The sequence below is a fragment of the Takifugu flavidus genome, chromosome 15, assembly GCF_003711565.1.
Source record: "Takifugu flavidus isolate HTHZ2018 chromosome 15, ASM371156v2, whole genome shotgun sequence".
NCBI lineage: Eukaryota > Metazoa > Chordata > Actinopteri > Tetraodontiformes > Tetraodontidae > Takifugu > Takifugu flavidus.
In genome coordinates this window covers 423,853-451,837 of record NC_079534.1, presented here as the reverse complement: position 1 = coordinate 451,837, position 27,985 = coordinate 423,853, and the positions used below count along the sequence as shown (strand labels likewise).

At 42.5% G+C, this 27,985-nt stretch overlaps 2 protein-coding genes across 4 annotated transcripts; both read right to left on the bottom strand.

Annotated features, from left to right (window-relative positions):
* Nucleotides 1–32: 32 nt before the first annotated feature.
* tcf3a (transcription factor 3a) lies at nt 33–16,449 on the bottom strand. 3 transcript variants are annotated; one of them, XM_057057107.1, is made up of 21 exons: nt 16,194–16,449; nt 15,903–15,944; nt 13,422–13,518; nt 12,941–13,010; nt 10,576–10,649; nt 9,931–10,006; nt 9,348–9,388; nt 9,119–9,248; nt 8,717–8,766; nt 7,535–7,634; nt 7,133–7,269; nt 6,866–7,016; nt 6,726–6,772; nt 6,539–6,617; nt 5,593–5,669; nt 5,304–5,477; nt 5,060–5,159; nt 4,824–4,953; nt 4,091–4,332; nt 2,277–2,408; nt 33–2,200 (listed from the first exon to the last, which is right to left on the bottom strand). In XM_057057107.1, the coding sequence occupies exons 3-20, from the start codon at nt 13,473–13,475 to the stop codon at nt 2,284–2,286; spliced, it is 1,857 nt and encodes a 618-aa protein (XP_056913087.1). In that variant the 5' UTR covers nt 13,476–13,518; nt 15,903–15,944; nt 16,194–16,449; the 3' UTR covers nt 33–2,200; nt 2,277–2,283. The 3 variants fall into 3 exon arrangements, with proteins under 3 accessions (XP_056913087.1, XP_056913086.1, XP_056913088.1); XM_057057106.1 differs by having other exon boundaries at nt 15,903–16,083; nt 16,194–16,445; XM_057057108.1 differs by lacking the exon at nt 4,091–4,332 and adding an exon at nt 2,711–2,946 and having other exon boundaries at nt 15,903–16,448.
* A 2,846-nt stretch (nt 16,450–19,295) lies between these two features.
* LOC130539247 (organic cation/carnitine transporter 2-like) lies at nt 19,296–24,895 on the bottom strand. Its single transcript, XM_057057455.1, has 10 exons — nt 24,479–24,895; nt 24,260–24,363; nt 22,370–22,518; nt 21,189–21,360; nt 20,719–20,857; nt 20,486–20,580; nt 20,159–20,373; nt 19,897–20,079; nt 19,586–19,721; nt 19,296–19,477 (listed from the first exon to the last, which is right to left on the bottom strand). The coding sequence occupies exons 1-10, from the start codon at nt 24,827–24,829 to the stop codon at nt 19,450–19,452; spliced, it is 1,572 nt and encodes a 523-aa protein (XP_056913435.1). The 5' UTR covers nt 24,830–24,895; the 3' UTR covers nt 19,296–19,449.
* Between the last annotated feature and the right edge of the window lie 3,090 nt (nt 24,896–27,985).

Here is a 27,985-nt window from a genome sequence, read left to right as displayed (position 1 = left end):
AAATTGAATAGAAAACACTGACAAAGGCGAGCTTGTTATTAAAATTGTCACATTTATTGCTACATTACTGTTATATACACAACAGTTCTCATTATCTACTTTATATATAAAAATAGGAAACAGGAGGCACTTTGAGGACATAGCCAACATAGATGATGTCCTCAAACACGACTGAAGACTGAAAGAATTCCATCAGGTTACCTGTTGCAGAGCACAGGATGGTTCTGCTGACTACAAATATCAGATGCATGTGTTGATACTTGGCTATTACAAATATATCTAGAAATAAAAGTCTTTCATAGAAACTTTCCGCAGTCTGATATGTGAAATAAGCAGTCTTGGGTTTGTCCACTGAGAAACATCTGTGACAAAATGAAGGAAATACTGTCTTATAATTTCACCATCAGCTCACAACGATAAAGCTGACTGTGACCATCACATGTACGTAAATATCGATGCACATGCCTGTAAAAGACAAATATTTAGCAAAATCAGCCTGCGATGGAGGAGTAAGTACGTTTAACATCTAAGTTGTACATCAGGTGGTTACAAGAAATAATACAGACACCACGGTGGTGGCCAGTGTTGATGGGTCTAGCTTTTCATCTAAATGCTGTCAGATTTTACTGTAGCATGTTTCTGTACACCTGTACGGTAAAGAAAGAAGTACAACCTAAAACTCCTGAACTCCACTGACAAATTATTCAGGCACTGGTGAGTAACCATTATCAAAGCCCCTATAACTGGGAACCTGACCGAGGCCACCCTTGATGAACTCTAATGGTGTTTCATGTCGCCATGAAACAGCTGATTCTGTTGCAGATGATGGAGAGAGCGGATGCAGCAAATACAAGAACCTTCCAATCACAACTGGTTTGACAGAGAGCAAAAAAAAACCCAAACCCTGAAGTTAGAGTCCGATCAGGTTGTCATTTCTAACGTTTCTAAGCTCCTGGCACAAAAAAACAACATCTCACTTTGTTCCTGAAATCTAAATCGAGCCATCTTACATTGAAACAATTTAAACAAGAAAAAACAAAACAAAAGAGCATTCCAGACGATAAAAACTCAAAAACTATCTTACATCGTAAAAAAGGAGAAATCCATTCTACAAAAGGAAGATCTTCAGAACAAGCCTTGCAAATTGTTCAAAAGAAGAAAACAACAAACAAAAAACACCTAAATGCTCGATAAAGAGCAAAGACAGATGTCCAACAATGGCAATTAAGTAAATCCTCAATAAGATAACAGTAACACTCATGATCCCTTTCTAACTGTAAATTCATTTCAGTTACCAGATACTTTGTATTAAGTGAGTTTAATGTGCTGGAACAGCATTTTTATGCCTGATTTGACAGGAAAAATGGCTGAGTGATGACAGGAGGGGGCACCGGTGCAGGTGAAGCCTCTGTCCCGGAGTCCGACAGCACCCAGGTTTATCCAAGCGTTGATCCTGGGGTTCGTCTTGAATTTGTACAGCATGTAAAGACGTAAAACACGGGGATGCACCGATAAAAACAAAATCGTCCCACCAGTTGGGAGACACACAGTGGCACTTTGCAGTCCAACAAGAAAGTCAAAGAAAAGCGGACAGCCGGACGGCCCCGGCCTATCAAACCAAGCAGAGCAGTCAGCGGCTGAATGTGCCAGAACCTGTGTGTCCTCAGCGTCAGGCCAGAGGACGTGGACACTTTGTTATATCCTAATCAAACACTGAAAACAAAGCCTCTTTTAGGCAGTTTTGTTCAATCACAAGAATAAAACCTCTTTACTTTTAAAGAATATAAGACTTGCTTTTCTGATGGGAATGCCAGTTAACGATCCAACAATACAAATCCTAACCCTGCTCGCACGAGCAATTGATCCATAAGTTTCATTTGATCCAAACAAGTTTTGCTCCCAACATTTAAAGCAATTTTTTTTTTTTTTCCAAATGTCTTACAAAAACACGATCAGACGAATGACCTTGTGTCAGATTCTCACTGACTGGCGTTCTCAGTTCAAAGTCATGTCAAATTAATAAATGGTTCATCTCTGTGCTTGTCACTCTTGTGTGCATCAGGAGGAATGTGGCCTGCAGCCTCGTCAGTGATAGTGTGTTTGTGTGTTTGGGTAGGTGTGTGTTCACGAACACACACTGAGATGCATGACAATGAGAGAATAAGGCCACGTGTTCAGGGGGCTGTACAATCAACAGGAGCTGCAAGACAAGAGAAAAGAAAATCATCAGTCTCTACACTAAACGAGCTAAAGACTTTGTTAAGCAGCAGGCAGACCTGAGCATCACATATGTCCTTCTCCTCCCAGACCATGATGACCCCCTCCCAGATGCATCTGGGGGTCCAGCCCTGAAACTTTTTCCTCCTCTCGTCTCTTGAGGCAGGCGGCCTTTGGATTCAGGTTACGCTCTTTGACAAACAAACACAGTTATTATTAATTAAGAGCTGCAGAAAGACGTGAGATTAGTGCAACGTAGAAACGATCAGTGGTCGACAGGGTGAAGGAAGAAAGGAAGACAGGAATGAAAAGTTGGATGAGAATTGAACAAATGTGGCAGTAGAGTGGGGGTTCACTTCCTCAGATGCTCTCCCTTTCATCTCATTTCTTCATTTTCCTGAGATTTACAGGCATAAAGAAAGAAAAGCCACACTGGGGGTGACGCAGTGGGACACATCTGGTTGTCCGTGGGGATCAGACCTTTCTGACCTACCTCGCACCTGCTTCTCCAGGCCCAGTATGACCTGGACAGCCTGCTGCAGGATGACAAGCTTGGTCTGAGCCTTGTCGCTCTGCAGGTGGACCTGACACATCCTGCCCAGTTCTCTGAAAGCTTCGTTGATGTCGCGCACGCGAATCCTCTCCCTAGCGTTGTTAGCTAGCCGCCGCTCACGCTCCCTCTGCTCCTTCTCCTCGGCCGTGAGGTTCTCGTCGGTCACCTGGATGATGCTGCAGCCAGGAGGAGAGGTCGGCAGGAGGGGTTGGTTAATAAACCCAGAACGCAACCCTTGCATGGGGGTGTTCTTTTGTCTGAAGCTGAAGCTGGACTAGTTTAAAATTTGGTGTTTACGAGTGTTACTCGTCAGTGCCCTTAATGATATTCTGTATTTATTCCTTAACGTATACTGTCAAGTACAAGTGCTCAATCCAGGGAAAGTGCTGAAGATTCCAGTGGAGTGGTCCATGTGCAGGAGAGAGAGCGGGCGGAATCATGAAGAATCATAAATAAATAGATATATCCTTCAACCTGCTGCTCCTACAACAAAACCATTGATCCTCTAGGAAGTCACTGAGGTCCAGGAATGGAAGTTGTAGAGGATATGACCACTGTCCAGCAGAAAGACAGAAGTAATGAGAAGGGAGAAAGAGGAAGCGACCCCCTCTGCCAACACAGACACAGCCAAAGTGGGGAAAAAAAGGACTGAGGGGGTGTTGTTAAATACATCTGCAGGAGATGTATTTGTCTCAACGTGAGGAAGAAGCGGTCTCTGTTGTCATCTGAAAAGAAAATGATAGGGCGGTGCGGTGGACAGACAGGTGACTGCATGGAAACAGGCTGGCAACGTTAAAAGGTTAATGTTTACAGGCTAAGACAGACAGCACAGACACGCGGCAGTAACGGGTTAATAACAGCAAACAGTTCTGCTGACGCTGAAGGCAGAAAGAAACATGGAAGCTGTTGTATTAAAAATGAACCATTAAAATAAAAGAAAACAAATACATGTCAGCATAAGCCATGAGAGAGATAGGCTGTTCATCCAGTCAGAGAGAGGCAGAGAAAAGTCGACTGTACAACACATACTGCATGGGACATGTGTGTATGTGTTGTTAGAAGAAAAACACAAGGTGAACAGCAGAGGGAGCACATGAAAAGGTACACAGCTTCATTTCCCTCTTCTTTGTACCCACTTTTCAAAAAAATTATTCACTTATTAATGATTGTGTAGAGAGTGATGATATATGTAAGTTAATCCAAATTGGTGCTGAACTGTTAGCAAGACATGTCAAGAAGCCAAGAAATGAAGCTGTGTGGGAGTTGCGGCTTATAAAGAAGCTCCTCCTCTTCCTTCTTCCTCTCTGGACACCCACTGACCTCGAACTTGCTGCTCCAGGTTGAGTATAACGTTAACGGCCTGTTGCAGTACGCCCAATTTGGTCTGTGGTTTCTCAGCGCTCAGATGGAGCTGACACATGCGGCCCAGCTCCTTAAAAGCCTCATTGATGTCCCGAACGCGAAGCCGCTCGCGGGTGTTGTTTGCCAACCTCCGCTCTTTCTCCCGCTCAGCCTTAACCTCCACTGGCAGATCTTCATCATCATCATCATCACCTTGGAGACTAGTTATGAGCCAATGGTAGATGAGGAGGGAAGCAGACATGGGTACAGTTCATTGAAAATTACTTGGCAAAGGTGATGTGAAATTACCAAAGAGTAAGACAGGCATTGAAAAATTTGTACCAAATTATGAGAGGATGTTAAAGTTAAAACTAAACATTCCGCTTTCTTCTGAGCAGCAGATTATGTTAATTGAACATAAAACAATTTCAACCTTTTTTTAATAGAAAAGGCTTTCAGTAAAAAAAGTAATAGACTGAGTAACTTTTATGGAGCTTAGTTAGAAGAATGTCAAAGAAATTCCATAAATGAAGTTCTAAACAGAAAGTTTATTGTAACCCACGGCTGGTGTAGGAGGCTGCAGGGCTGACTGGCACCATATTCTCACTTCCTGTATTTAGTTTAATCATAACGTTAACGTGAACACTAATATGTGTCTCTAAAATGAAACAAAAGCACAATTGCCACAGTACAACACAAATGTTTTAGACACCTTGTTCTAAGATGGCTGTTCACGTCTCTTGTCTCGTCCTCTGACTTATCAGCGACAGAACGGTTCTCATCGTCCTCCTTGTCCTCTCGTTTGACGTCACCACCTGAGCGGTTTATGCTTCCAGACAGACCTGCACAGAGAGTTCGGGAGCATAACGGCAAAACTATTAATTGAATGTAGATGTAGAAATATAACCTCACTTATTGACATGAGTGTAAAGCAACATTGAGGCTCACCAGAAGGTTGTGAGCCTGACTGGACAGATGCTGGGCCATGATGACCGTGCATGAGTCCTCCACCAGAGGGCAGACCAGAGTCTTCAGGGTGATTGGTTATCTGTAGAACAATAGATATCAAAGAATTACTTTATTAGTTAATTATGGTTTGGCTTTTGCAGCTGTAAATGATTAATACACCAAACACAAACTAGTTACATTAAATTCTTGTTTAAAATTTAATCTGTGTGTTGATATGTTTTACCAGTCCTAGAAGGCGACTGGCCAGTCCAGGGGCAGCGCTGTTAAAGCCTGGATGTAAACCCATGCTAGATGACAGCAGACTGTGCATTTCAGCCAGACTTGATCCTCCTTGTCCGCTGGCATGTCGCTGAAGAACATTGATGGCTTCGTCCAGGTGATCCTCCAGTTTACTAGCCTGCAGAAAATAGAGAATATGTAATAATTTCGAGAGGAGCAGCATCTGAAAGACTGTTGGCAATCATCTCCTTCATTGCATTCAGGCAAGACATAAATTAGATGAGCTGACTCACCATGGACTGGATTCCACTCTCAAAGTTGGGGGAAGGTGTGGTCTGGCCAGAGGACCGAGTCCACTGGGAGGCAGAGCCTAAAAAAGATCAAAGGGTAAGAACTGAGAATACTCTCAGTAGGTGCTACAGACATGTTAACACCAAGAAAAGGGCCCAGTTAGAGTTATGTTACATTTCATTTTAAGCTGACCTTCAACCTTAACAGGAAGCCATGATGGATTGAGTTGGAATATGCTTGACATCTCATACTGTCTCAGTACTAGTATTAAAATGACGTGAAACTGTGTGCTCATTCCTCCCTTTGCATAAACTACCGGCAGTATTTCCTGAGTTCTACGTAATTGTGTGAACAGAAAAATGGGGGAAGTGAGTACACCTCTCTTTTGCATACTGCATTTTCCCTTCCTCTCTCGAATTTGTATCAACTCTGGCACCAGTGACAATGTTCCAGAGAGATGCTATGCTATGTGTTTTTCAATGCCAGCAGTGGCATTTTGGTATCATTACAATATCATATTTCCAGGAAATTATTATAATGGTCTGACAAAATCATAATAACGAAATACAACATCTATAGATTATGTGGAAAAGGGGCCTTTTCAAATACAAGTTTATGGATTCTGAGAAAGTCTGCAACCACAGCTGAACTAAGGCTAGCCAAGCCTGTATAAAAGACCATTAAGCCCCACATCTGTGCTTTATTACTTATTCAGAATTGTATAATAATAATCATATTAAACATCAGTATACAGTCAATGCTAGTGACAACTCAATTTATCCTTGAAAGGAAAATTAAAATCACATGAAATATAAATAAAGGGAGCAACAATGCTTTACTTTCATTTTCCCCCAACAGATGGAGCTACACCAACGTAGAGAATCGGTCTTTTCAGTTTTGATCACCAAACAGGATGTCTTATGGAAAATTAAAAGTTAAAGATCCTACCTGAAACAGCCTGTGGGGAGTCAGCAGGTGTAGCAGGAGATGGAGGGAAGGTGTTACCATTTGGGTCTGAGGGATATATCTGTCCAAAAATGTTTGTGTTTAGAATTTATTCATATTTTCAGGGTGCAAGACAATCTCATAAGGAGCCTGTGTGGTATTTACAGTCTTATATTCAATTGTTACTTACAGATGCAAGGGCCTTTCCAATCTCATCTCCTGAACTTCCACGATTAGCTTTTGGAAATTAAAAAAACCAACATTTTATTTATACATCTACATGTACTGCACAAAAGCACAAAGAAAACATGGCACAATTAAAAAATGTACCCATAATGGTGTCTGTGCCAGAGACAGGGGGTGTGTGGCTGGGGACTCCAAAACTGTTGGAGCCAGAGTGGAGGCCAGCAGGGTGAGCTCCGTTCACTTCACTGCCCTGCAAGGGGTAGTTTTGAGGGGAAAGAGGCAGCGGCTGTGGTTTCTTAAAGCAAAGGAAAAACAATTATTCATTCATGACTGATAAATAACATTATAAAAAAAGCCCTTAAGCTATCCTTAGGTCTAAATATACATCCAAAGTGTGAAGGCATAGCTCACCAGTCTGTCTTGTGGATTGAGGGCAGTGAAGGGACCATGCTGACTCAAATGGGGGGAGTTTCCCACCATTGCAGAATAACCCTGCTGGACCATCGACCTAGCAGTGCCCCATGGATGGGAGGGTGGGTGGAGGCCTTCTGTTTGTGTGTATGTGTGTGTGAGATGAAGAGATAATGTGAAGTCAATAAAGGCCACATATGAGCCATGTCACATTACTGTGATGACTTCATTCAGCTGTAATTCCCTGCATCCAGGCGCCACCGGCACGTCTATCCAGAAAGATAGTTTGGTGACCCAAATAGCTTAATAGCCATAATGCCAATGAGATAATGCTTCAGGATCTCTAAGAGTGCCATGGTCAGATAAGTCTTTCAATTGCAAACCTTGTTGTGACTCACTGACCTTGCATGTAGAAAGGTGGTGGGTACACATTTCCTGTCTTTGGGGCTGGGTAGCCGACACTGTCCCTGTTAAAATCCTCTCCTGAGACTGGTGCATACACCTACAGAAAAAAACAGGTAAAATTAGATTAACTCTGTGTTTATAAACATACTGCAGTACATAAATATATGTTTATTGTTTAGCAGGAATTTAATTTCAAGCCCCAGCCTCACTGATGAACTCAAAGGTGCAACATTCCGGCAGACTAGAGTGCTGCGTAATATGCAGTTTGAGAACATTCAGTGATTTTATTGGGGTTTTAGCTATTACCTCAGAAAGACATTTAGAAATTGTTAACAGAAATGCACTGAAAATAGTTCCTATGTGCGTAATTTTTTATTATTTACCACAGCAAGATGTGGCCCCATAGTGGGATGTGCACTTTTATTTGATGGCCATTAAAAAAACAAAACAAGCCGAGAGCCATCATATCATGTTCATTTAAGATCATTTCTCTTACAGACTGAGCAATTCAATGTATCTGCAAAACTCAAAACCAAATGAACTGAAGTTTTCTTCTGTAATTTGATTAAGCGGAGAAAAAAAAGAGAGAAAAAGAAGGGAGAGGAAAAGAGGGAAGGGAGAGATGCACTACTAATTACTGAACCATCTGCCAAATCCTGGAGGGTGGCCAACTCCACTGGCAGCTGGGATAGAGGGATGGGGGAGGGAGGACGGGGGCGGGAGGAGGGGGGAAGGCGGGCATGGGGTGGATGTGTGGTTGAGGAGGGGAACAGAAGAGGCGGAAATAGGGTGTCCAGAGAGCAAATGTGGGAGAGAAAGAAATGAGGCACAATAAGAACCCTCAAACTTTGGGATGAATTCCCTGAGAGGATTTGGCAGGCAGGAAGAAATGTGGCCATAAAGTAAAGGGCCTACAAACACAACATGCTATAAATACATGCTGCAAATGAGTGACTGGCTGAATGAGCGGTTTGTTTCTCTTCCTTTCATTTTTTTTGTTTTTTTAAATCAGTGGTGAAGATACGCAGCTGGACTGGTTGGATGTCCCGTAAAGCAGTTCTTCTTCTGCTTTGTGGGCAGGGAAAGGCTTAAAAAGCAAAATGGAATCGGCCTCCGTGGGCTGATTTATGTGTTGAGATACACTTCAGGGCAGCGATATTTCTGGATGCCAACACTCACCGAAGAGGGCAAGCCAGGGGGAACCTTCCGGATCTTTTTTGGCTGTGATTCTGAGAGAAAGAAGACACAATGACATCATGTAACTATGCAAAACAACAAAAAAAAGATCTGACTTATGGCAGAGTGCAACCAAGACTGATGGGACTGATGCCCAGTCTTGTGACCACTCAATAATGTCACATCAAAAAGTATCATAGTTATTTATGTTATTCAGAGACTCTTGACTGAGAACTCGCAGCTATTCCATTTCCATTATGTAAGCCAAATAGGAATTCCTGTGTGCACACCCGGCAGCAGAAATAATGATATACTGAGTTATATCGCTTATAAATAGATTTGTATGCAACCTGTGAGGACTGACTATGTCAACACTATGCTAGAAATGGTCCTTTACAGTCTTACCAATGAGGTCCTGTGGGGGCCTCCTGCGAGGATTGCTTCCCTCATAAGGATAAAACTGGGAGTTGGACTTTAGGCCAGATGGAGAGATGGTGTTGGGACTAGGCATGGGTATTTCACTGGGCAAAAAGCCCTGTCAAAGGATGTCAAAGAAAAGACGTATGAGGTGGGAAAATTACAAATACAAGGGGTGTTCAGAATTTCTCAATATTGTGTTTTCGAAAAGACTTACCTGAGAAGTAAAGGAGGAATAGTGCCCTCGGTCAACCTTTCCTGAAAGGGAAAGAAGCCAAATAGGTCTTGATTGTGAAAATTAGGCATTAATGTTAATATTCACCAACAGTCTGCCCATCCTCCATTTCTGTGGCATCCATCTGCCATGTGTGCAGCTACTATGTGATCTTGTGAGATATTTATGGCGGTGGACAGCAAAAACAACAACAAATCGGCCCATTATAAATGTTGAAGGGCAATTGTACCAAGCATGTCCCCTCCAATGACAGTTAAACAGAAATGGGCTATAGGCTAGCCCCGTCCCAGGGGAGAGCCCTGTTTGTGCATGAGTGCCCTTTACATCCCCAACCCCCTCCCAACCTGAACAGACTAACTGCAACACACAAACAAACCCCTCCTCCACAGCCTCCCGGATTACTTGCTGCTACCTAAGCAATAATATAATTTGGCTAACAGAGGTAGACGAGTTTCTACCGAGACTGTTCCATCCAATAATTTTTGTCGTTCATACAAATAAATTCATATAATAAATCTGTCTGTTCTGCCAACTTTTATTAGAAGATCAGTTAAATGACACTTACCAACAATCCCTGGTCCAAACATGGGGGCAGAGGAAATGCCCTCCTGCTCAGTGTAAAGGCCTTCCTCTCCATAACCCTGAGGGACAGCCAGCAGGGAAATAAGTGAATCAAAAAATAAATAAATCCCACTATTAGCACCCCCACCAAACATCAAATCAATTATGGAAGAAGCCCTTGTGTGCTGATGTGAATCAATCAATAAAGTTTATCCAACTTGGCTTCCCATGACACACTAATACCAAGCCTAGGAGGCCTAATGATCCCCAGTTTTAGGATGAAAAAAATATCGGAGACTCCGGTAATTCCAGGTTTACTATGGTGCAACTATACATCCATTACCTTGATTAATTTGCAACCTGAGTGATGAAAATGTGCCGATGTATATGGAAACGCTGGTCTAGCCATTCTCACAATTTACTGAGCGTGTGCAGCAACGCAGACTGCCAACACTGTGAATTTAAACTGACCGCGTGTTCTTCATTTGCATTTTACATTAACTCAATAAAAATGACAAACCTGCAGAATCTGAAGGTTGTAATCCTGCGTAAATGTCTATAAAACGCACGGAACTGTGAAAGCCACGACTGACGCGATTGTACCTACAGAGTTAGATGAACTGTTACAATAGATGAGGATAGATCTTACCCTTCCCTGGTTAAACGATTGACTGTTGGGCTGGCCTTGCCCCCAGGGATTGGAGCCGCTCCTCTCATCTATACCTGCAAGACAAAGAACTGCGTTTTCCTTCATTCTCATCAGAAAAACACATTCTTCCACAACGCTGCAAAAACGAACATTATATAATTAAAGAGCCCCGCTTTAATGTCCACACAAGCTCAGTCTACAGCTCAGACAGCAGAGTGGCGATGCTGTCTTATAGAATGAATATGAGCTGTAGGTAGTTTGAATAATTAACACTCCCAGTATCATCGTCAACAATTTTCACTCCCTGACTCCCTTACATTTTCCATGGCAACAGTCATTTACTATTCAGGCTGTAAGATTTGGCTCATACAATCACCTAGCTGCCAATGAGAGATCTCTATCTGACACGGCTGACACATGTTACCCAAGGCCAGACCACTACAGCTCTGACACCGCAGCATGTTCGAATGCGGGCGGTTTTAAAGGTTGGCGAAGCAGAAATTTTCACTGTCCCCCTTCCCTCATTCTTCTCTGGAACTGCAACACAACATCTCTTGGGGAAAGCTGAAGCTTAATTGTGTGCTAATTTGCATAATTGTGCATATTAATGAACCCGGTCTATGAATATTCATATTTTTGTTTTGTTGTCTAATTAAAAAGCCGAGCGGGGAGGGGGAGGGGACAGAGGCAGACTAGAATCATGTCAGAATCAGCAGAAGAACAGAATGATGGTTCCGCTGCACTGAGGGCTGTGACAACTGTGATCTACACACGAGACGCCGGCAGAAACACAGATAAAAGAGATGCGACGATAGAATCCATTTGTTTATTTTCCACCCCAACAAAGCACTGGTAGTGCACAGCTCTCAAACACCTTCACAACCGGGAAAGGAAACATCAATGTGAGTCCCATCAGAAACTGGTAGACACCAGTTCACATCTCCTCCCAGCATGCAACACCCCCTTTAACCGAGGCTGGTCTATAATTACACAGGCAAAGATTCTGGGAACAGACTTCCAGCCTGACTCATACGGTGTTCTTGCAGATCCATTGACTGGACTTGTAGATATGTCTCGGTTTTTACAGCACGCAGCCTCGGGTCTTTCTGAGTGGGCCTTTTTTTTGTCTACAGACCTTCTTCCTTCCTTGGCAAAGTGAGTCACACAGACACAAAGGATGAAGTCAGGTCAAATCCCAACAGGCTGTTCGCTGTTAATAAAACAGCAAACACTGTACAACAATGCAGGCTCGGGCGTTTCAACCCGTGAGTCACAGACGACTTTTTTGCACAAAAGTGCACTTAAAACCATAACAAAGACTCTCTTTTGACTTCACGTGGAGACAGTGAAATAACATTCATTTATAATGTGGAAATTTCTTTGTAAAGCCAATGTAGCTGAGTTGTTTTTTGGTTTTTTCAATTTGGCACATCTGTGTGAAAATGGAACACTTCATGCAAATTTGAAACTTCTTCCCTTCTGCATTTCAGCTCATACTAAACCTGAAAAATATATTTAGGATTCTCAGTTTCACAAGACCAAAAAATGAAAGTACACTTATTATGAATTGAGCCGAGTAGTGAAAGGGCCTGGAAAGACACACGGTGTAATGCTACAGTGGGTATATATGTAATCATGAGTGGGAGGAAATGAATAGCATGGATATAACATGAAGCTGTAGTTTTTCCTATTTGCACAGTGTAATAACTCATAATCACATCCAAGGAAATTTGCTATTATACAAGCTATCTGCCATCCAATCACATGCTCGGTACTTCCCCTATTGCCTTAAACATGTTGCTACAGAGCAGATATGAGTCTATATCTAAAATTTCAATGGCCGCACTTCTTTTAATCATTTTGTATTAGTCATTTAGCAGACATTAAGATCTACTCTTGGTGATAGAGTTTGAGTCGTCATAAATTCAAGGTGAAAAGCACAATATCATGGGAAACTACTGAATTGACCAAAATCAACATTCATCTTTTCTAGAAACACACCTCGCCCTGACAACAGAATATTTATGCCCCTCCCAAGGGACTGGAAGAAACAGAGCCCTATACCACACCCAGTTACCCCCTGACCCCCTCTGTGTCTTTCACCAAGCCTCGACATTACTGGACTAATGTAGCAGAGAAAACACAGAGGACAGACTGCTTATTTTTAACTTTCTTTCTGAAATACAGGCCAAAACTGTCTTCAATCTTATGACAGTTGTGACAATTTCCTTGCCTACATCATCCAAAAGACTATCAGGTAGTTTAAGTGTCATAACACCACACATTAAGGGATATGTGTGATTATACTGACTTTTGGTTTATTATAAAGAAAAGTGAAATAAAATAAAATAAAAAAAACATTTACCTGAACCTCCAAACTGACTGGCAAGTGTTGTTGGTCGGTTCTTGCCATTTGAAACTGGAAGCTCAAACATCTAAAAATCAGCGGGGGGAAAAACAGTTTTTATGTTAAATTAGTGAGAAAATGTAATTTATTCTATAGCTTGCAACAGCAAAATACAGCACATCTTCCAGCTGTGTGACGGGCTTAACATACAGTCCTGCGACATAAAAGGTTCACCGCATAATATAGACATTTTTTTAATCAGGCAACTTCACTTTTCTTAAGTGCTGCCGTACAATCTTGTGTTTTCAATAAAGCATTTAAATAAAACTGTGTTTAAATGAAAACAGGTCATCAATTAGAGTCTCTGATCATTTACAGTATAAAGAGCAGGGCCTGTAATCATCTCCCTCAGCACATCCAAAACAGAAACACGTCTCATCCTTTTAGGAGTATGACATTAAATTACAATATATTCTATCGCTCTCATAAGGGATCTTACCGCAGTGAAATCCAGCAAATCGTTGAGCTCCTTGTCTGTTTCCACTGCAGCCATCCTCTGCTGCTGTTTACACGGCCCTTTCAGTCTCAGTCAGCAACTACAAACAGATGAATACAATAGTAAAATTAATCAACTGATACATAATGGGTGGGAGGGTAAAAGGTACTAAACGTCATTTGTTGAAACAGCAGTGTCGATGACGATCAGCGCCAACAATAAAACATAACGGCAGCTAATGCAGATGACTGAAAATAATTGCTGCTGACTCATTTTTTAAAAAGAAATGACACAAACGCTTATTTCCTGGCTGATTCAAGCTCCGTGACCTCTGAAATAAAACTTACAATCAAGCTAACGATCTGTAAGAGAAGCCATCACTATTTATGAATGGAATGTGTAGCTGACAAAAGCCTGAACACAGTCTACCCTTGAGAGTTACGTTAGGGAAATATTTGGAGTGTTTTAAGAACGCTGTAACCTCAGATTTGACATGTGTAATATAGATTACATTTTAAAATATTTAAAGATTAAAGTGTAAACTCTAAATCTAGTTAGGCTAGGATATCTGAGCTACTAAGCTAATGTCGGCAAAGCAGGCAATGTTATAAACGGTTATACAGTTTTAGAACAACCAACTACTTTTGCCTATAGATGTTTTTTTGTTTTTTTTAAATTAACGACCTATGACTGCATCCCATACACGTAACAGCGTGAGCCAACAATAAAACAAAGGAACGGTGAAGCTGAGTCACATTCCTGTCTGCAACTGCCTATGAGTAAAGATGGATGTAAATTTTGGCGCAGACTTAAAAATGCACACATTCCATACACAATTGAGGGAATTTAAACTTGTGCATGTGTTTGTTTGTCTGGGTTGATATTGGTGAGCGGTGGGTTGTTAAAATCGGCATCCAGCTGGTAATCTCTACAATGGGAGGAAGAAATGAGGAAAAGTTAAACATTAGCAGACCTCTCTGGCTGGTCCACAGCAGGAAATGAAAAGGAATACATATTGGGAAAAGAACCACAATCACAGCTGCTGTGGTCTGCGTTGTGTAACGTGTAGTTACACATTCCGGGTTATAGTGTCGGTGGTCGGCATGTGGTCACTGGTGATGATGTACAGATACAGTATAGGCTTAATGCACAGGCATGCAAAAATCAGGATTAAGGGGATACTGATAATGGCCGTGCCTGAGCTCCATGCTGAGTTTTTAATTATTCATAACATGCAGAAATCTACAAACAGGATACTGGTTCTTTAGGTGGGCTACCAAGCACATTGTTCAATACAAATGCATTATTGCTCCAAATATTTGGTTCATAAGTCCTGGAAATATTGTGAACCACCTCAATACATTCATAGAGCCAAACGCAACTACAATTCACAAAATGGATAAAACTCGATGATTCAATCAATTAAATAGACATTCCAGCAGGAATAACTGGTGAAAATGCCCCAACACACAAGCCTAAAAATAACACCAGCAAATCTACTTATTGCAGTATCACCGAGTTGAGGTCAAAATGGGGGATGTGTGTTGTGGCCCCTCCTAACAAATGGAACTTGTCTTGAGCACCCCCCAACTTCAGAGGGACCATTTGGCGTCGTTAATAGTTTTACAACCGTAGATACAGCCAAAGAGAACACCAATATTGCTGCAAAGCTCATGTTTTCGGGGGGTCTTTGGTGTGAAACCCCTCAGAATGCTTTAAAGCACCCAAAACCTGTTGCCTGCCTTCACCTCGTCGAGGAGCAGACCGGGACACAAAGACCCGGACCATTAAAGTTTCTATAAATGACTCAAATTAGCCGAATGACAATTTTAAAATATATCTAAGAAGAGATGATCGATTGTGTTTTTAATGCCTTGTAAATAACGACAGAGAGGCTTCGAATTCTGCTGGTTGTGAAGGAGACGGTGCGTTCGGGATGGTAATAATGGTAGCCGGGAAGAGGAAAAAAATACAAATAAACACTTCCAATTAGAATTATGTTTCTTTTTTCTTACTGCGTGGTTTATATTTAACAGTGTCCGACGATAAAATCGCATTACAGCAACGACAATCTGATACGTTTTCAGAGGGTTAGCAATAACCGGGAATGGTGTTCTTAGCTAACATTAGACAAATAACATCCGATTGTGTTCGTTTCGTGGCATTAAACCTACGGCTTGTCGTACGTACAAAAAAAACTAAGCAGTAAGAAGACGAGACGTGTAGTATGCGCATTTATTGTGCCGTTATAACCCGCTGAAGTAAACAAAGAAGTATTTTCCATCACATATAAGCTAGTAATACCCAGCAGTTGAGCAGAGCTCGTGCCTGAGACGAAAATCCGCGAGCCCCCTTTCCCAGTGTGGCTCGAGACAACTTGAACGATGCGCTTAAAACTTGATGCTACTCCGCCACCAACGCGTCAGACAACTTCTATTTGATATGCAAATACTCGCAGGGAGCGTGTATTGTCGGCGTACTTACCTGGGTGGAATTATGTACCATCCAACGGGGAGTAATTGGCGGCTGAAGTAGAAAGAAAAACAAAGTTAGGGATAGAATCCTTCCCCGTGGTCCGGGCTGTGGGCTTGATGAAAATGGAAGAAAGGGAACCGCTCCTCCGCCGCCTCGCCGTTGTCTTCGTCACGAAAGCAAAAAAGCGCTTCTAACACAAAGCATACCTCTCTTACTAACACCGTTGCCTAACGTGAGAGAAAGTCTAACCATTTAATTTTCCAAGTAGACATTTTAGCAGCCTCCACATTGTCGACTTACTCCGAGTATCACTCCGCAACGCAGCCTGAGCCTACAGGAGGATATGGACGTTGAAATATCAATGGTGTCCAGTCCAAAATGAAACGAAGGACGCGAGCACAGTAGGCTCCGCAGTCTTTGTGCTGAAGCGATGAATATCTTCAATAACCAAAATGTCACAGCAATAAACGAGACATAAAACGACCCGTGCCCCGATTCGCGGGGATCTATGTCGCCTAGCGGACGAGGACAGCGGAAAACCCTCCAGTCTGTGGTCGATGCAAGAGGAGATGGAATGATAATATCGGAAGGAGGACCAATTGGATTTCGAGAAAATGAGATTGACAGATAAACCGTCCAACCGGACAGTCTTATTTTGCATAAGGGTTCCCTGCGCCGTAGTTTTGCTGAATGTTGGCGCGCGCCCGTGCTCGCGCGACCGCGTGCGCGCCCGCGTGATTGTGCGTGTGTGTTTGTCCTTTACCCGTTCAGTTACACCAAGCATGGAGTCTGAAGTTATGTGTTGATTCTACTGTCGTGTCCATCTCGTGAATTCTGCAAATACGCCTTTTAAGAAAAATTTATAAATTATAATAATTATAATAATAATAAGTGCCACTTCCTTCATTAAAGCTGTCTTGAATAAGAAGGGCCCTGCTGAATAAACAGTGGTTGTTATATAAAGAAATCCTCAGTTAATGGGACTGTTTTCAAAAGAAACCCTGAGATGGTTGAAGAAACAACCTAAATAACATCTGCTGCCTCGGCTTCATGAGAAAACTCCACCACTCACCGTGTGGTTCGTAAATGTACAAGCACACACACACTTTGACATACATTACAAATGAAACTCAAGCACAAACCTGCAAGCTGTCAATGATGGGAGTGATAAACAAATTTGAGCGGTCATATTGCGCTTTTAATCCAAAGCAAAAAAAAAAATCATCACCCAAATGATGGTTTGCATTTTATAATGTAGATGCAGGAGTAAGGCTGCAATAACTCAGCATTCCAGCAACAATTCAGTTGACTGAATCAGCAGCAGTAATAAAGCTGGTAACTGCTGGAGCCCCGACAGTACATTTGCCATTGAAATGATCAAATCATACAGCCAAATGCAAAACATCAAATACTGTTTATTCTGTCGCCTCTTAAAAAGTAGGACAAACAGCAGCAAAGCACAGCAACTCTAGGGTTGTAGAGGAAAACACCACACACACACACGCACACATGCACGCACGCACACACACACACACACACAAGCACAGGCCCCCGTGCTCACACAGACATGCACATACACACGCACACATCTATATTTAGAGTGAAACACCACTTTCCTAACCCCTCAATGTGCACCCTCCTCTCCACCTAGCTCTTCTTCTAGAAGAGAACCACTTGGTAAATGGGTTACCCCCGTGCAGTCACCCACGCATCAGGTACAGTATGAAAACCTGGGGCATCCTGTTATGACTTTTGGTTTCCTGTTTCCTGTGAAGAATACAGCCCCCTCTGTCACACACAAACACACTCATGAGCTCCAACTCTCATCGTACACTTACCCCAGCAGGACCAGGATCAGCCACAAGCACCATGATCCAAATATTTGAGTTGAGTTGCATGTGCATACGGCTCTGGGTCAAACGCTGAAGAATGTACTTCATGTAAATATAATGATGTTACAGAAATCCCATTTGACACACACTTTCCAGCAAATCCTGCTTATTATATAAGCTGAATCATTAGATAAGTGCAATCACTTGTCCAGCATTTGGACAAACACAGTGCATTATGAAGGGTAAGTCAAAAGGGGGGCCAAATAGTGATTTCCTCCAATTATTTCAAGCATATCATTTGTGATTATTCGTTTATATGTGCCTTTATTTAAAATGAGGGAAGGGGAGGTGCTTTATTGTCAAGGATGAACTATCAGCCCATATTTGACGGGGATTAAAGCATACTCCATAATTTACCCTCATCACAACAAAACTGAATATTTAAATGGGAGCCTGTCACACCCCTTCCAATACACAGAAACCTGTTTCGCTCTGGTGGTTGGGTTATGTCCTTGAATAGTTGCTATTTCATGCCATTCAACAACAATACTTTCTGCTCTATCCAAAAAGAGAATGATGTTTTCCCTTTTCTTCTTTTCTCATTTCCAGCACACCGGCTCCTCCTTTTCTTGTGGATCCGAATTCAATAGCAATCAAAACGCCATAGACAAACGCCCAATCTTAATGACTCCCTCATTTGCATATTTGCATATTAATGACTGCAGACTTTCCTGTTTTTCTGCAGCGGCCCCCTCCCATTAACGCTGCTCTCCACATGCCGCAACTCCATGCCTTTCTCTGAGCTCAAGGCTTCACACTTGCAGCCTCCAGTTGACATTCAAGGGAGGACGTTTCATTTTTAGTGCAAATAAAGGAACCAGATTAATCGTTTGGCTTCTTTATTCATCCCATCTTTTCAATATACGCATTTTTAAGTTTGCTGCAGAGGCGCAGACGCTCGACTTTGATTGGAAATGCATATTTTTAAGATATGCTACCCTCTTCTGGGAAAACATGGGTAAGACAATTAAGCATGAATACGATCACTCCTCGTGTTGCTGTTTGCCATACAACGATCTGCATTTTCAACTCAGCATCAAACGAAATAGTCATAATTTTAATGTTAAATATGTAGGAGAAGTGCCGAAAAGTTGCATTTGAAATGCTGCCATTATTATTATGTTGTTGGTAGCATTTGTCGTGTTGCCAAAATTACCCATACCCAGGATCACAGTGGTCAACATGGTAAATGAGGCTGTGTCAATTCAGGCAAATTAACCCTTGTTTTGCTTGTGATTAAACTGGAATTTGGTCCAAAAAAAGTTTTTAAACACTAAAAATATGAAAGCTGAAACAGGAAAAAAAAGATGTTTTTTTTTTTTTAAAGTACTCAAGCATTTTTTCTTAAAAAATCTTCAGCATTGCACATATAAAGGACTCCATGCTACTCATTTCATAATATTACCAATAGATAAAAGTAGCCTCACTCTTGCACTCCTAGAAAACCATCGCAGACAAAGGGAAAAGTGCAAACCGCTCCAAAAACACATCACACGTGTAAAAAAACGTGTATGTAAAACCTTGAGGACTGTTCTTTGAAAATGTTCTTTCAGAATCATAATCATAATCAAGTTTATGTGACAAGCATGAGCAGGCAGAGAGTCTCTCAGCAGCACCATTTCTTCGGATCGTTCCTTTATCTCCTACTCTTGTACCACACTCTCTCAAGTTCTTCTCTTTGTACAACCACAGCTTTAAAGCACAAAGGGAAACAAAAGACACAAAATATAAATATAAATTTCAATAAATCACTGAGATGTTCTGTTAATGATTGTTTTGTAATCTCACTCAGCCACCTACCATCTGATGGGTTTGACCTCGCTGATAAGGTCAGGAAGTTTGCTGTATCTTGTGTCCGGCAGCAACATACTGAGAAGCGAAGCCACTATGCAAGCTGCACCAAAAATAAGAAATGGCAAAATCTTCATGTACACACCTGCAAACAAAGCAGAACGTGGATCATTTAGACAAACTGGGAATGTTGCATCTTTCCTGTCTAATTAACAACCAGTTGTTCAGGATGTCATGAGACAACCTTTACTAAGAACACTCCTTTTGTAGACACAGTGTGAAGGAAAGTTAGGCTGCTATTAATCTATGGAAAGACTTGCCCGTATAGAGAATGTATGGACAGATCATTGTGCCGAGGAATCCGCTGGTAGCGCCGACACCCATGCCCATGTTCCTGACCACAGTGGGCATCAGCTCAGTGACAAACAGAAAGATGATGGAAAAGGCGCTACCAACACCAATCTTCCCCACCAAGCCGAGCACTTGCAACACGATCGTATTGTCTGAGACAGACAAACAGGACATGTGTGACTTCACCTCAGCGTGTCCACGTTTGACAATGTTGCGAAAGAGAGGTCCGACCTTCAGGAATCAGTTTCATGATCAGGAGCGTAGCCCCGCTGAACATCATTGTGCCAGACAGCAGAGTGGGTCGAGGCAATCGGTCAACCAGCACCCAAATGGCCACATAGGCGAAACTGTCGATGGCTGCTGAGATGAAGCAGTTGAGGTAGATGTTTCCATTCAGGTTACTGGTGTTGAGGGAGAGGCCATAAAACACGAAGGTAATGCACATCCTGCACAAACACAAAATACATTCCAGAATTATATTTTTAAAGCTACAACAGCGTCGTAGAACTGTGAATAAATGTTGGTTATTCTAATATTTAGGAAAAAAGTAACAATTACCAAATAGAACAGCAGAAAATCGTAGTATTCCTAATGTTGGTGGTGCTCACCAGGTCGATAAAATTATATGTCCTCTGGTCGTCACTTTTCCTTTCCTGTGTTTAAAAATTGTACATTTGTCACAGTTTGTAATATTCCACTCCTAAAAAGGCAGTCTGAATTAGTGCTGTAATTATGCTGTGATAATATCAAAACATCTTCACCAGCATCAGGAGTTTAAAAGAATGTATTACCGTATGACAGCGCTCAGCAGGTCTGAATATGACCTCGGGAGCTGGAACTTTGTTTCTTTTAGCAGCGTTGCGTATGACAAGCTCAGCCTCATCAACTCGACCTTTATTCAAAAGCCAGCGGGGGGACTCGGGGATCACCCTGTGCAGAGGTCATGAGATCAATGTGACAGGCTTCAGTTTGGTATTTCAGGATTCTCCTAATGTTAAGCCTCTATTTCATTCTTCCTTTCTTTTCTACCCCCAGTACCTCACCACCTTCTTCCATCCTCAGTTTTATTTCAGGGACCGCAGCCTGCAAAGTATGTAAGATGGGCTTTTTTTTTAACTTCAGGCTACTTTTGATGTCAGTGTCGATAATCTGACACTAGGGGGCGCACAACGTCATCAACAACATTAGCCACAACAAGTAGCTTTCTGGTATTGCATACATATCTGTCGATAGTTTACAGGGCAATAGACCAACAACTTACCAGCATGTTGGAACCTGTAAAAAGCTCAGGATGGCAGAGACGACCAGCAGCATTCTCCAGCCTCGAATGAAGTAGGCAGAGAGTGGCAGCAACATGTATCCAAAACAGTAACCCAGACTGATGGCTATTGTGCTGAAGGTCACCCTGCTGGACTTGGGAAGGAGCTCAGACCCTGCTCCAAAAATGATTACAGGCATGACACTAAGATTACACATCGCATGCATGTAGATTTTTTTAAAAGCTGTTGTAAATTTCTTCTCACCTTCCTGGCATTTTTACACATTCCTTTTGTATTCTTAAAATGCTCCTAATAAGCATATGGCACACTAAAATGTAAAAAGCTTCGATCGGGAGTTGAAATTAATCAATATTCAATTCTCATATATTTTTGATCAAAGTCCATCATCCATTAGCGCGTCCCTTCCAGTTGCCTACCACTGTCCCCACCTGCAGGTCTCTCTAGCACAGTGGTCTGCGAGTGATGACAAGGAATGGCAACCCCCCCAACCCTAACTGAGCCCCAGCTGAGAAAACAATCAGCAAAAATAACGCTAATTAACAAAAAGCTGCACCTTCCTACTAGAGGCATGAGGGGAGGAGGGCCAAAGGTCAGGGGAGAAGTGGTTGGGACTTTGGAGGGAGGTGAATGTGTTTGTATTCATTTTTTGTGCTGTGCAACATGCCAGAAAAGTAAGGACACTTGCTTCTGTCGCGACGGACAGAGACAGGCCAGTTTGACTGTTTTGACCAGAGCCGGACCGAAGCCAAATGCACATCTGAAATATACAGTGATATATATATATATATATATATATATATATATATTATGGGACCAGAAATGAGGTTTACCGAAAAGTCTCCAATAGGAGAACGAGGAACCAGCATACGTAAATGTGAAATCAAGAAAAGCTAAAAACACTAAAGACGATTACCTGAATTGTCGGGTTTTTAAAAAAGAAAGAACAAGAAGCATTTAATCATATGGACATGGAGATGATGAAGACCAGGGGGTGCCCAAATCCAGTCCCAGGTGAAAGTGATGTCTACGTGGTAGGACAGAAACCCCATCTGTCTGTGGCCTTTGAGCACTGAATTGAAGCACCTCTGATGTGGAGAATCTAAACAACCTCCAAATGAAACATGACTGTCCCCTTGACACATTGCTGTAGTGTTTAACTCACCCAGAATGATCGACACTGAATAAATCTGGCTCACTCCTTTCAGCCAATTGAGAATACAGAACATGATCCAGTTGACAGAGATGGCCTGGACCAGGGCGGTCGCTCCGTGGATGACCAAGCATGTAAACAACACCGGCCTTCTTCCAAACCTGGAGGACAACACCAAGTTCTCTGATGACCAAAACGTGAACAGCTACCACGTCACTAGCAAAGTGAGGACAATGAGAGTACTCAAATCCCATTACACGTGTAGGGCAACACAGAAACATTGATGCAAATAAAATTTGTCCGAGAGGGGCCACACCCCTTTAATAGAGAACATCCATCAACAACAGAGACTATTTACGTCAGCTGTTGAGAGCGGCCTGAATGTGGTGATCATTTATTCAAGCAAAGTTTATTTGGAGCCCAAAATCCAACATTGTTACCTCGGAGGGCTTCACAAGCTGCACAGTTGTGACACCCTCTGTTCTTAGACCTAAAAATGGGGTCAGAAAAATCTTAGATTTAAGCTTCTAGGAGAAAAAGAAGAAACCTGAAGGAGAAGCACAGTTGAGGGATCCCCCTCCCTGTTAGTTTTCCCTAGTGCTCTCTCTCCCCCTCCACTTCTGTTCCTGGTCTGTGTTTCCCTTGTCTGTTTCCGGGCTGGGCGGGGCTGCTTCCTGGGCCCTCTGAAAGAACTCCTGCACGGGTGGAACTGCAGTCTCTTGCTCTTGGAATGAGAGGGGTGGTTGGTACCCCACAGAGGCTTCAAATTGGAACAATACTGTCACGGAACAGGTGAGGGTGTTGTGGACCTGGAGTCAGCCCTTCGCTGCGTGGCCGCCACTCACCCCTCTTCCTGGAGTACACATCTTCCTTGGGTGGAATATGCCCACAACACCCTCACCTGTTCCAAGACTGGATTATCCCCCTTTGAAGCCTCTCTGGGGTACCAACCCTTCCTCCTTCCAAGAGCAAGAGACTGCAGTTCCATCCGTGCAGGAGTTCTTTCAGAGGGCCCAGGAAGCAGCAAACACATCTTGTTTAAAAAGTACGAAAACCTCCAAACAAAGGTTTGACATGGCACTTTTATTTTGAAAACCCCAGACCAAGCCCAAAGACGTAAACACAGCCACCAATACTAAACAAGCCTAACACAGTTGCCAACAGGTTGCTCTGTAGTCGACACACAGCTGTTGTGGGTTCGCGCTACCTTGATCTGGCTGAAAGGGAAATGCGCTTGCACCGCGTCTCACACTTTTCACTAAAAACGGTGCTAATATGGAGACGAAAACGAGAACGTTTGCAAACGTTTCACGTGTTTTCGGACACCCTGGGCACCGTTCTCACGTAAACGAAAGGCGCAAACGCAACAAAAAGCTCTTAATCAGGGCTCGGCAACCCGCGGCTCTGGAGCCATATGCGGCTCTTTGGCGCCGCCCTAGTGGCTCAATGGAGCTTTTTCAAAAAATATGAAAATGGAAATTGTTTTAATATAATTTCTGTAGCAGGAAAAACGTGACAAATATTCTTAAAGTTTTCCAATGCTGTATAAATGTGTATAATAAATATTTAATTTCAACATCTTATTATAATGGAAGTTAAACTTAAAGCGCCGTCGTACAGAAGAGTGGCCACATGGTGCGTCATTCTCTCCAGGATGCACTGCAGAGAAAATAAACATTTCATCATAAATGCTCTATATGTATTTGTAGCCCACTTATTATTTGGAAAGTAGGTAATAAAGCTAATATAGACACTTACAGCATGTGTTGCCTTTATTATAAGCCAGTATATTATATCATTAAGGGAGTGTTCCTTTGTTTTCAGTTCCTTTAATTTTAAGCCAGGGAGTGCAGAAATGCCTTGAGAAAATCTTTTGTTTGAGTTTTTATTTTATTTGCTTACCGATCTGAGAGGTGGCCATTAATAAATGATCCACACAGGTAACCTGCGAAGAATAAAGAGGTGGAAAAAGGCACCTTCCATGCATTTTCACACACCAGCCCCCACTATAACGCAGAGAATAGTGGACAATAATTTAGGCAAAATCTGTCAAAAAGACAAACAAACAAAAAAACGAACTGAAAGAAATTGATCGGACAAAGTAACTAGGCTACTCCACACCTCAGTCACGATGGTAGAGGTGTGCGTCTGGCTGCTGAAGTCCCATCCGTCCACGCAAGGCTCAGTGCCATTGCTGAGTCCTGCGTCCCCTGTCCAGTTTGCGTGGTCTCTGTCCCGGGAACATCTGCTATCCCAGACCCAATCTCCGACCCAGCTGCTGTTTTCGGCGGAGTCGAGCGAGACTTTGCAGCGAAATTCCGGCGTGTCCGACACGAACACAGCCGTCATGGAGCTGAACCCGACCGGAGCAGCGGTTAAACTGAGCAGAAGGATGATTATTATCTGAAATAAGCCGTAGTTGTCAAGAAACGAGATGGCCTGATCGAAGTCAGTCAAGTCATCAGCTTCCATGGTTGGACCGGTTGAGCGAACGACGATTTACTTGAAGAAATGGCGGTATACTCTTCCCTGGCTGCACTCTAAAAAAAGACCGTGAAATGTACATAAAAACACTGTAAAATCCCTACAAAAAAATCTTGTAAACCCAAATACATATATTTTTTGTTTAAATCACTGTGAAATTTTGTAAACTATTAAACAGAATTTTTTGTTAGATTTACTACAACAATATGTGATTTAAATGGAATTTATTTGTTAAAATGACAAATATTGGTAAAAGAAACCGGGAAATACTGCAATACTCATAACAAAGCAACTTTGATAAATTGACGTGCAAATATTGCAAAAACTATTGTTTTAGTCTTTTTTTTAAATACAAAAACTATATGTTATTCCCTTCACAAGTTTGTTCTTTTACCAAAATTATTCCTTTTAACATTGATGAAATTATGTTAATTGAGGTCAACCAAATGTGATTTCACACAAAATTTCATTGTAACATGAAACCGTTTACTGCCTATCTATTTATATTTTAAAAAAATATAAACTTATAATGACATTGTTTTTAGTAGCCTATTGTACTGTTCAATCTTAATCCTTGCTTTATATATTTTTTGTCTTTAAATTTGAATGCATTACAGCCCATTATTATTATTGATGTTAATAATAATAACAGCAACAATAACAACAACAATTATTTTTATTATTATTTATATAATAATATTTATTTATATAATAATTCAAATAGAAAGCCAATACCGGTACAATATTCATAATACTGTACTCGTAATGGGCAGTGCATCGTCATCACTGGCTAATCGACCTAACAGCGCCTCTCTCGAGGCTGATACCTGTGCAATAAAGCCGCCTCCTTCCGATACTTATATTTTTGAGTTTAAAATTGCGCGGGTTAAGCTCGTCTCTGATTGGATAATAATGGAAAGACGTGAAAGGCGCGAGCTCCTCGTTGACGGACACAACTGACACCACTCGCGAACGGGTCGGAACAGAGCAGAAATCGCAGAAATTTCTCATTTCAAAAGATTTTACTAAAAATCGACACACTACATACAAGATTTTGCAGGGTCTATAGTGACTGCGCAATTGGAAAGTCTAAAGTTTGCACGGTAAGTTTTCTTACTTTCTTTGGGAGACCTAGCAAAAATGTGTGCTAATAGCAAATGGCTTAAGTTAGCAATTCTCCATATTTCAGTACATCAGTTCGTAATTATTAAGCAGAAAGAGACAGACAAACACTTGAAATTTTAAAAATGATCACCTGTGTCTTTTGTAAAAAGAAATTGGTTACGTTAAGTTGCTATGTGCAACATTGCAGAGTGCATTGGAATGAGTCACGCTGTCTTTTCAAATGTGTTGGCGCCAACTGTAATAAAACCTTTATTACTTACTCGGCTTTCAAGGGCCATTTTTACCGTGTGCACAATATACTTGAGCCACAAGCTGTTTCTGTTGTTGCGGATTTAAAATGTGCGGTTTCACTGTGTGTCCGTGTCACAAATACTTGGCTCAAGGTAGCCATGACATACAAATGGGGAGACCAACGATGAGGATTTTCAACCCAACATAACATTTATTAAAGAACCCAGTGGAATATAAAACAGAAAAGTCCAAATAGTCACAAAGAGGGAAACTCCAAACTCCTGCGGCCGTGACAAGCTCCGGGCTCATCTGACGAACTCCACTGCAGCACACCAGAGAGGACGAGAGGGGGCGAGAGGGGGCCTCCTCGACGCTCTCCAGACAGGTTTTATACCTGGTCCCGTCAGGCAGCCAATCGCAGCAGATGGGCCACAGGTGAGCAGGTGAACATGCTGGGTCGACTGGAAACGCTTGGCACTCCCCCTGCAGGTCAGCCAGGGAATTGCTCTTCCAGCCAGCCCCGACAACAGTGAGGCACGACAGAGCCGTCACACCTCCCCCCCAAAAGACAGAGGCCCACATCCATGGGACTCTGGAAAACAGGAAAACTCAAAACAGTAGACTGCACAGGACCAAAAATCCATAATAGAGAGATGAAGGCCGCACAGCCATAACACACGCACTACCAGACAGCACACCCGCACACATCAAAACATTCATACGTTCAAACGTAGCACGCACGCGTCAAACAGTACCGTGACCCTGGAGATGTTGTACCCCAGAACAGACCAGACCCAACCCAAGTCACCACAGACTGCCATCCAGCAATTCCGGCGCCTGGAAAGCAATTTAAGGAGAGACAGACTGACAGACAGGGAGGGGAGAGATCACATTAAGGGTCACACGGAGCCCGGGACAAGGCATCCGCCATAACATTATCTACACCCCGTATGTGCTTAATCTGAATATTATAAGGCTGCAAAAACAGAGCCCAACGCAACAGGCGTTGGTTGGCATTCTGAAGTGAGCTCAAAAAAGTGAGAGGGTTGTGGTCCGATAAAAAACAACTACCGGAGCACCTCCACCCACATAAACATCGAAATGCTTTAAAGCCCAAATGAGCGCAATAGCCTCTTTTTCGATAACCGAATAATTGATCTGGTGCTTGTTGAATTTGCGCGAAAAGAAACAAACCGGACGTTCAATCGTTTGCTCATCCTTTTGCATGAGCACTGCACCCGCCCCCACCTGGCTCGCGTCTACCTGCAGTTGGAAAGGCTCACCAAGTCTAGGCGCAGCCAGAACAGGTGCAGAGCTCAATAGCAGTTTTGCATTGTCGAACGCACGCTGGCAACCCTCAGACCAGTGAAATTTACTATTGCCTTTAAGCAAATCCGTAAGAGGAGAGACAACAGTGGAAACATTTACGCAAAAATTCCTGTAGTACCCCACCATACCCAAAAAACGCATCAACTCTTTTTTGGTGGTTGGAGAGGGGAAAGCGTCGATGGCTTGGACTTTGGCACTAACAGGACGCACCTTTCCCCGCCCCACCACTTTACCAAGATATGTCACCGTAGCTCGGGCGAATCCGCACTTGGCTAAATTAATCGTGAGCTTCGCCATTACCAGCTTCTGAAAGAGCACGCGTAAGCGCACCAGATGCTCAGCCCACGTATCGCTGAAGACTACTATGTCGTCGAGATACACCGCACATCCACTTAACCCTGCCACCGCACGATTCATTAGCCTCTGGAATGTCGCAGGCCCATTACGGAGTCCGAAGGC